The 9,893-nt window shown below is 50.3% G+C and overlaps 1 protein-coding gene across 6 annotated transcripts in view; it reads left to right on the forward strand.

The window, feature by feature from the left end:
- Positions 1 to 2,331: 2,331 nt before the first annotated feature.
- The window catches only part of MARS (methionyl-tRNA synthetase), a 25,101-nt gene continuing 17,539 nt past the window's right edge, over positions 2,332 to 9,893 (forward strand). For 3 of the 6 annotated variants that reach the window (XR_002482130.1, XM_021713811.1, XM_008060835.2), the window contains exons 1-9: positions 2,332 to 2,593; positions 3,393 to 3,483; positions 3,645 to 3,723; positions 3,799 to 3,933; positions 4,253 to 4,328; positions 4,542 to 4,714; positions 5,660 to 5,766; positions 8,190 to 8,306; positions 8,446 to 8,649. Coding sequence is in view for 5 of the 6 variants with exons in the window: in XM_021713811.1 (XP_021569486.1) it covers positions 2,485 to 2,593; positions 3,393 to 3,483; positions 3,645 to 3,723; positions 3,799 to 3,933; positions 4,253 to 4,328; positions 4,542 to 4,714; positions 5,660 to 5,766; positions 8,190 to 8,306; positions 8,446 to 8,649 (1,091 nt within the window). In the remaining variant the exon portion in view is untranslated. Of the gene's footprint in view, positions 2,594 to 3,392; positions 3,724 to 3,798; positions 3,934 to 4,252; positions 4,329 to 4,541; positions 4,715 to 5,659; positions 5,767 to 8,189; positions 8,307 to 8,445; positions 8,650 to 9,893 lie in introns of all 6 variants that reach the window. The other 3 variants (XM_008060836.2, XM_021713813.1, XM_021713814.1) reach the window with 3 other exon arrangements.

The following is a 9,893-nucleotide window of genomic DNA, read 5'->3' on the forward strand; positions in this document are numbered from 1 at the left end:
CGCACACACACACACACACACACACACACACACACACACACGCACACAGAATTTGGAAACCAAATTTTAAAAATATACCATTTACATAGCTCCAAAAATGAAATACCCAGGTATAAATGAACAAATAATATAAAGGATCTGCTGAAAACTGTAAAAAGCGGATGGAATAAGTCAAAGACATAAATCAATGGAGAGACATACTGTCTTCACGAATCGGAGGGCTCAACACAGAAAAGATGTCAATTCCCCAAAATGACTTATAGTTGCAAGATAATTCTAATGAAAATCCCAGCAGGCTTTTTAAAGTTATAAACAGACTGATTTTAAAATGTATATGGAAAGTCAAAGAAACAAGAATAGTTAAAACAATGTTGAAAAAGAAGAATAAAGTTGGAGGAACCACACAGTTTGATTTTAAGACTTACTATAAGGCCGGGCTTGGTGGCTCAGCCTGTAATCCCGCGCTTTGGGAGGCCAAGGTGAGTGGATTGCCTGAGCCCGCGGGTTCGAGACCCGCCTGGGCAAATTGGCATAGACTTCATCTCTACAATAAATCAAAAAATCAGCCGGGCGTGGTAGCGCATGCCTGTAATTCCAGCTACCTGGAAGGCTGAGGCGGAAGGATTGCTGGAGCCCAGCAGGTGGAGGCTGCGGTGGCCGGGTGTGTGCCACTGCACTCCAGTCTGGGTGACAGAGTGAGACTCCAACTAAAAAAAAAAAAAGTATTTTATTTTATTTTTAGAGATAGGGTCTGGCTATGTTGCCCAGACTGGTCTTAAACTCCTGGGCTCAAGTGATCCTCCTGCCTTAGCCTCCCAAAATGCTGGGATTACAGGCATGGGCCACCGCACCCAGCTTCATTATTCTCAAAGTGACATAAAGATGAATATGGGTCCCTTTCTCAATTACACATATATGCTTTCTTGCATAATATATGCTTACTGCCAAACTCAGCCTTCCTGCTTCCCCTCAACTTGACATTTCCCCTAGAGATATCCTCTCCCCCCTTTGATGAGACTGTCTACCTGTATATGAATTGCAGCTGTGAAATCATTATTTTATTTTATTTTATATATTTTCTATTTTTTTGAGTCGGAGTCTCACTCTGGCTGGAGTGCAGTGGCATGCTCATGGCCGCCACAGCCTCGACCTGCTGGGCTCAGGCGATCCTTCCACCTCAGCCTTTCAAGCACCTGGAACTACAGGCACGCACCACCACACCCGGCTAATTTTTAAATTTACTGTAGAGATGAGGTCTTGCCAAATTACCCAGGCTGGTCTCAAACCTGTGGGCTCAGGCAGTCCTCTCACCTTGGCCTCCCAAAGTGCTGGGATTACAGGTGTGATCCACCATGCCCCGCCAAAATCAATATTTTAATTAGCCCCATTCTTTTTTGTTGATAGGATGAATATGTACGCTCACTTCCAGTCTGTCACTAAAGATAAGCTCATCCTAACTCCCTGCTCAAAATCTCTGATGCTTAAGAGAGTTGGCTATTGTAACTGACATCGCTACTTCATCCTTGACCACCACAGGATGAGGAGAGGTCACAGTTTTTTTTTTTTTTTTTTTGAGTTGGAGTCACACTCTGTCACCCAGGCTGGAGTGCAGTGGCATTTTCACAGCCACTGCAGCCTTGACCTCTTGGCCTCAGGCAATCCTTCTGTCTCAGCCTTCCAAATAGTTGGAACCACAGTCATGTGCCACCAAGCCTGGCTAATTTTTGGATTTATTAGAGACGAGGTCTCGCCAAGTTGCCTAGGCTGGTCTCGAACCCGAACCCCTGGGCTCAGGCAATCCTCTCGCCTCGGCCTCCCAAAGTGCTGGGATTACAGGCTTGAGCCACCGCGCCCGGCCTTGGCTGCAGTTTTTTTTTTTTTTGAGTTGGACTCTCACTCTGTCACCCAGACTGGAGCGCAGTGGCCGCTCCCGGCCACCGCAGCCTCGACCTGCTGGGCTCCGGTGATCCTTCCGCCTCAGCCTTCCAAGTAGCCAGAATTATAGGAATGCGCTACCACGCCCGGCTGATTTTTTGATTTATTGTAGAGATAAGGTCTTGCCTGCCAGGCGGGTCTCGAACCCGCGGGCTCAGGCAATCCACTCACCTCAGCCTGCCAAAGGCGCGGGATTACAGGCTGAGCCACCGAGCCCGGCTTGGCTGCAGTTTTAATGCCCGCCCTCTAGCAACGCAGGAGGACAAACCTGCTCCGGGACCTAAACCTAAACTCCTCTGGCCTGCCCACCAAAAAAAAAAAAAAAAAATAGGTACCGCTCTAGCGCGGTGCTTACGGCCTCCACGTCTCGGTGGTAGTCTTTTCCGGTTTTCTAGTGTTGCATGATGGGAAAAATAGTCGACTTTCCGGGAGCGGCGTGAGGGCGACGGCCTAACGCAGAACTCCATTTCCCGGCGTGCCTCGCGGCGGCCGCTCGCCTCCAAGGCCGGAGGCCGGTTCCGGTTGCATCAGCGTGGCATTGCCGGCGAAATGAAACTGTTCGTGAGCGAGGGAACTCCGGGGAGTCTGCCCGTGCTGGCCGCGGCCGAGAGGGCCCGGGGCAGAGCAGAGCTGCTTGTCAGCACTGTAGGCCCCGAAGGTACCCGGGCTGGTGCTGGTGGGCTGTGGATGAGGGGGCGGGACCGAACCACTCCAGACATTGCGGTTGTCTTGGCCAAAACCCCGGCCCCCTCACACACCTCCAATCGGCCTCTTCCCCGCTGTCCTTGATCACCCCCTCCCCTCTTCCCTCCCACTCACATCCTTTACTTTCCTCCATTGCTTTCAGCATAGTACCCTTCTCTCAGCTCTAGCCTCCCTCCTTCGTCATCCACGACCATGCCTGGCCCCATTAAACCACTCTTCCCAACGCTCCCCTACACCTGTCTGGCAACCCCCTCCACTCTTTAGTTGGTCGCATGACAACCCCCACGTACCCTTTTGTCTTACGAAATCCCCCTCTCCCCTCCTAAGACACACACACTCTTTTCTGTTTACCTCTTCTCATTCTCAGCGTGGTTTGGGTGATTCTTAAGACGTTCTCTTGTCAGTCCTCCCAGGTTCTTAATTTTGTTCTCCCACTGTGACTTCAGATAGTTCTCAGGCCATCCTGGTCACTCTCAGTTGTTCAGTTCTTGGCAGCAGCACTCTCCCAATAGCACCACCTCCTCTTTGCAGTCCCCATCTGTTGTTCCCAGCTGGTAGTCTCAGCTGAACACCTGCTGGCCTCTCCAGCCCGTGCTGGACCCACCCCCTTTTGGTGGTCCTATCCTGGATCTATCCTCGGTTGAGACTGCCCATCTTTCTTCCCGTTTTTCCTTAACAGCTCGAGGTTGTCCTAAGTTGACCAGGCATTTCTTTTCCTGTTTTTTGTCACCCATTTTCCTTTCCTGCCTCAGAGTGTGTGGTCCCGTTCCTGACCCAGCCAAAGGTCCCTGTCTTGCAGCTGGACAGTGGCAACTACCTCTTCTCCACTAGTGCAATCTGCCGGTCAGTATTGGTCATTGGTGCAGGGGGGTGGCTGAATCAAATCAGGCCTCACTGTCCTTTGTGTGGCCTTATTTGCCACCGTTGTTTCATTGTGGGGTGAGAAATGAGCTAGATGAATGGGCTCCTCTAATTACACCATCTGTTGCTTTCTTCCTGGGCAGCTATTTCTTTCTGTTATCTGGCTGGGAGCAGGATGACCTCACCAACCAGTGGCTGGAATGGGAAGCGACAGAGCTGCAGGTGGGACTGAGGCATGGGGGATGGCAGGCCCTGGCTCCGCATGGCCATGCTGACCCGTGTCCCCTTGCATTTTAGCCAGCTTTGTCTGCTGCCTTGTACTATTTAGTGGTCCAAGGCAAGAAGGGTGAAGAAGTTCTTGGCCCAGTCCGGAGAGCCCTGACTCACATTGACCACAGCTTGAGTCGTCAAAACTGTCCTTTCCTGGCTGGGGTGAGTTGGGCCTTGAGATGAAGATTGAGGAAGGCTTATGGTGTAAGGATTAAGAGGGCAGACTGTATTTAGAGTGGTCAAATCCAACACTGCCACTAACTAACATTTAAACGCTCTTATCCTCAATTTTTTTCATCTGTGAAATGAGGGGAGTATTAGTGCCTACCTCACTGAGTTATGTGAGGATTAAGTGAGATAATATAAAGTGCTTAACAGAGTGCTTGATACATAGTAAGTGCTTAGTAAACATTGTTATTACCATTGGGAAGAAACTGAGTGTCTTACCTGTTTACTTTTTTCTTCTCTTTCCCCAACAAAGGAGACAGAATCTCTGACTGATATTGTTTTGTGGGGAGCACTATACCCATTACTCCAAGACCCAGCCTACCTGCCTGGTGAGAACTGCATATCCCTTTAGCCCCAGGAGCTTGGTGTGGGTGTTGCTGTAGAATGTTCAGGACCCAATGCAAGGTGCAGCTTTCAGGGCACCTAGAATAGAAGATGGCTGTGAGAGGACTGGGGAAAGCCCACAAAGCGGAGGTGGTCCATTCCTGCCTGCGAGTCTGGGTCCATATGCTTGTTGTTCTTCTTTTCTCCTGTGCCCACAGAGGAGCTGAGTGCCCTGCGCAGCTGGTTCCAGACATTGAGTACCCAGGAGCCATGTCAGCAAGCTGCAGAGACTGTGCTGAAACAGCAAGGTGTCCTGGCTTTCCGGCCGTACCTCCAAAAGCAGCCCCAGCCCAGCCCCCCTGAGGGAAAGCCCATCACCAATGAGCCTGAGGTTTGGAACAAGGCAGATCCTAGGGACCTGAGGTGGAAGGTGGCTAGGAAGTGGGCTTTGAGCTGGTCACTAATTTTTGCAGTTGTTGGAGAGCAAGGAGTTTCTTTCTTTTTTTTTTTTTTTGAGTTGGAGTTTCACTCAGTCGCCCAGACTGGAGTGCAGTGGCCGCTTCCGGCCACCGCAGCCTTGACCTGTTGGGCTCCGGCGATCCTTCCGCCTCAGCCTTCCAAGTAGCTGGAACTACAGGAGTGCACTACCACGCCTGGGTAAATTTTTTGATTTATTGTAGAGATGAGGTCTCGCCAAGTTGCCCAGGTGGGTCTCGAACCCTCAGGCTCAGGCAATTCACTCACCTTGACCTCCCAAAGCACGGATTATAGGCTAAGCCACCGAGCCCAGCCAGGAGTTTATTTTAATTTAATTTAATTTTTTTTGAGTTGGAGTCTCACTCTGTCACCCGCACTGGAGTGCAGTAGCACGCTCCTGGCTACCGCAACCTTGACCTGCTGGGCTCCAGTGATCCTTCCGCCTCAGCCTTTCAAGTAGCTGGAACTACAGGCGCGCACTACCACACCCGGCTATGGAGTTTGTTTTTTTTTGAGTTGGAGTCTCACTTTCTTGCCTAGACTGGAGTGCAGTGGCACGCTTCCGGCCACTGCAGCCTCGACCTGATGGGCTCCTGATCCTCCTCAGCCTTCCAAGCTGGAACTGCAGGCATGCACTACCACGCCTGACTAATTTTTTGATTTATTGTAGAGATGAGGTCTCGCCAAGTTGCCCAGGCGGGTCTCAAACCCAAGGGTTCAGGCAATCCACTCACCTCAGCCTCCCAAAGCGCGGGATTACAGGCTGAGCCACCAAGTCCGGCTGGAGTTTCTTTAAAAAGAATTTCTTTACCCTGTGGGTCCCCCTCCCCTGGTAAGGGATTCTGTCTACTCTTCATAGGAGGAGGAACTGGCTACGCTGTCTGAGGAGGAGATTGCCATGGCTGTAGCTGCTTGGGAGAAGGGCCTGGATAGCTTGCCTCCCCTTAGGCCCCAGCAGAATCCAGTGTGAGTAGGTTCAGATAAGTGGGCTTGGTATTAAATTGTTGGCAGAGCCAGAACCTGCCTGCCAGGTCTCCTTTGCTGACCTCCAATTTTCCATCCTCTCCTTTTTATTTTTACACCCTCCCCTTTAAGTTCTCTTAACATATCATTTGAATACTCACCATCTTTTCTGTCTTCACCCATGTTTGCAGCTACTCTTTACCCACTGACATCCCTTAAATCTCCATTCTGAGCTCCAGACGCATTTGCCAGACTATCTCCTTCACCTCTGTAGGCATCTCAGACGCAGCATGCCCCAAACTAAAGCTGTTATCTTCCCTGCCAACTGATCCTTTTCTTTTACTTAGTCACCTGCCTTAGTTAACAACCCCACCCTCCACCTGAAAATCTAAGCCAGAAATCTTGGTGTCATCTATACTTCTTCCTTTCGCCCCTGCTGTCATTGATTCTACCTCCTGAGTAGTTCTCAGATCTAGTCGTCCTCCTCTCTATCCCCACTGCTGCTTCACTGATACTATCAGGCCCTACCATCTCTTACTTTCTCTTTTCCTGCCACACTGTACTCCACACTGCCACTAGAGTGACTGCTTAAAACTGCACGTTATAGCCGGGCTTGGTGGCTCAACCTGTAATCCTGTGCCTCTGGGAGGCTGAGGTGAGTGGATTGCCCGAGCCTGTGGGTTCGAGACCCGCCTGGGCAACTTGGCGAGACCTCACCTCTACAAAAAATCAAAAAATCAGCCGAACGTGGTAGCGCGCACCTGTAGTTCCAGCTACTTGGAAGGCTGAGGTGGAAGGATCGCCTGAGCCCAGCAGGTTGAGGCTGCGGTGGCCGGGAGCAGCCACTGTACTCCAGCCTGGGCGACTGAGTGAGACTCCAACTCAAAAAAAATAAAAATAAAAAGACCTCGTAGCCAGACTATGCTGTAGGGCTAGAGTGCATGCAACCTTCCTTCCAACTCCTTTGACACTTTGAACTTTCTCCATCACACTAATTCCGGTCAGCAGTTTTATAGTAGAATGTAGCCCTCTTGAGGGCTGTACCCAGAGCGCACTCACACAGCAGTTAGCACATTTGTAATGGGAAAAGTGACAGAATAACACAACATAAAAGGTGCAGTACAGATATGGCACAAAGTGGTTAGGAGGGCAGGGTACAAGAAAGCCAGTCTCAGGGAAGAAAGGTTTTCCTGACGGAGCTGATTTCTTTTCTTTTCTTTTTTTTTTTTTGAGTTGGAGTCTCACTCTGTCGCCCAGACTGGAGTGCAGTGGCCGCTACCGGCCACTGCACCCTCGACCTGCTGGGCTCTGGCAATCCTTCCACCTCAGCCTTCCAAGTAACTGGAACTGTAGGTGCGTGCTACCATGCCCGGCTAATTTTTTTTAAATTTATTGTAGAGATGAGGTCTCACCAAATTGCCCAGGCGGGTCTCAAACCCGTGGGCTCAGGCAATCCACCCACCTCAGCCTCCCAAAGCACGGGATTACAGGCTAAGCACCAAGCCTGGCAGGAGCTGATTTCTAAACTGGATTTCAGAAAATTATGGCATCACAGTTACAGGAAGAAAGACCAATGAATGCATGAGAAATTAGCTCTATTGTGAAGAAATAAGCTCTATAGGGGTCCATGAATTAGGTGTGCCAGTGACCTGGGGTACATCGCAGCTGCTGGGAAGAAGGGGTGTGGTTAACATGAGGTAGTCAGGAACCTGTATTGACGAACTGAGGATGGACAAGTGACAGGTATAAAGTATTGGTGTGGGAGGGTGTGTTGATACAGTATATGTGCCACGTAGCGGTCAGGGGTGATGAAACATGAAGAAGGAATACTGCACAGAGTGACCTCAGATGGCAGGAGCGATCCTGGAACATGGGGAAGGGGTGCTGGCTGTGAAGGCAAGGCTGGGGCCTGCTGGTTTGAGGTAGGCCATGAGGAATGATAGACACGGGGTGGGGAGAGCAGAGGCAAGGTGTACAAACAGACTGGGAACGACTTGCAGAGGGAGTCACACACTGGCGAATTTTACACAGTGATAAGATTTCATAGTAATGTGTGCCTGGGGCAAATGGGAGAGGTCAGTGGTCAGCGATAGAGCCTATGGAGAGTGTTGTCAGTGCCCGGGCTGTTTGAGCCCAGGAAAGAGCTCTTTGTAAAGGAACAGTCACGATAGTAAAAGGGACCGAAATTGGTGTGGGGAGGAGGCTTCTTAACAGCAGGACATGGAGCTTGCTTGCCTTGGGCTGGACCCTGCAGGGGAGTTTTTGGTCCTTGAGGGAGCGTGTGGTCCTGTGGGTTCGTATGCAGGAAGATTCCAGATGGGCATGAGCCTGTGATCATGGCACAGGTTCGTCTGGGTGCTGGGTGCACTCTGATCCCTTTCAACCCTCACATCTCCCCCATGGACTGTTCTCTTCTTCCTTTCCAGGTTGCCTGTGGATGGGGAAAGGAATGTGCTCATCACCAGTGCCCTCCCTTACGTCAACAATGTCCCCCACCTTGGGAACATCATTGGCTGCGTGCTCAGTGCCGATGTCTTTGCCAGGTGAAGCCAGCTGCTGGGGGAGAGACCTTCTGAGGGAGGAGTGGGCATTGGAGTAGGATACCTCAAGGTGGGGTGTGAAGGGACCCTAGGTACAGGGGAATGACTGAGACGGGCCCCTCATCGCTGCTCTCCCCTACAGGTACTCTCGCCTTCGCCAGTGGAACACCCTTTATCTGTGTGGGACAGATGAGTATGGTACAGCGACGGAGACCAAGGCCATGGAAGAGGGTCTCTCGCCTCAGGAGATATGTGACAAATACCACACCATCCACGCGGACATCTACCGCTGGTTTAACATCTCGTTTGATATTTTTGGTCGCACCACCACTCCGCAGCAGACCAAGTAGGTTTCCTCTAAGGAGGAAGAAATAGGGGTTGGAGGCTGGAACTGGGAGCAACGAGGATATCCTGGAGGCAGGAGGAACAGGAGTGGCTGTTCAGACACGCCTCCTAAACTTAGGGCCTAAGCGTTGCCCCGGGCAGTTCTCCAGGCATTCCTGAGGGAATCTGTGTAGAAGCCCCACCAAAGGCTGATGGAACAGCTAGGGAGGGCAGATATGGGACTTAGGCTCCTGGGAAGTGTCCCTCTTCCCTCTTGGGCCTCCCCTCCTTTCTGGCTGTCCCATCAGCTTAAGACATCTTTGCCCACTTCTGTATGCATTTATAATCAATGCACTCTTCCCTCTTGCCAATATCCACCTTTATAAAAACTACACAGTTTTTGTACTGCCTTGAGGGAGGTGGGGAAGCAGGATTGGCAGTAGTGGAAATCTGTCTGGGGAGGGGTGGGCATACATTATCAACAAGGGTACCTATATAATGAACATTTGTATACCTAACCCTGAACTGTACCCCACATCTTTTAAAGAAAACCCAATAATAATAATAATAATAATAAAACCAAAAACAACAACAAAAAACTACGTAGTAGACGGCTGCCAGCTTATGGTGCTGCTCAGCTTAGCATGGGGCTGCCTTGATTTTTAGGACATGTTCAAGAACAGACACAGTTCTGACCAAACATTCCTTAAGCATCTGGCCCCCTCTCCTGTCTTAGAGAGTTGGATCCACCTTATTTCTCTGATCTACTTTCTAAAACTTTGGGGTTTTAAAAAATTTTTTATTTTAAAGATGTGGGGTACAATTCATTCAGGGTTAGGTATATAAATGTTCATTATACAGGTACCCTTGTCGATAAGGTGTGCCCAGCTCTCCCCAGACAGATTTCCACTACTGCCAATCCTTTTTTAAAGGAAGTCTAAAACTTGCTTTAAAAAAAAAATGAACAGGCCAGGCCCAGTGGCTCAGCCTGTAATCCCAGCGCTTTGGGACGCCGAGATGAGTGGATTGCCTGAGCCCGCGGGTTCGAGACCCGCTTAGGCAACTTGGTGAGATCTCATCTCCACAATAAATCAAAAATTAGCTGGGCGTGGTAGCGCACACCTGTAGTTCCAGCTACTTGGAAGGCTGAGGCGGAATGATCGCCGGAGCCCAGCAGGTCAAGGCTGCGGTGGCCAGGAGTGGCCACTGCACTCCAGTCTGGGCAACAGAGTGAGACTCCAACTCAAAAAAAAAAAAAAAATGAAC

This window comes from Carlito syrichta, unplaced genomic scaffold (assembly GCF_000164805.1).
Source record: "Carlito syrichta isolate Samal-C Ts95f unplaced genomic scaffold, Tarsius_syrichta-2.0.1 Scaffold304744, whole genome shotgun sequence".
In the NCBI taxonomy this organism is placed as follows: Eukaryota; Metazoa; Chordata; class Mammalia; order Primates; family Tarsiidae; genus Carlito; species Carlito syrichta.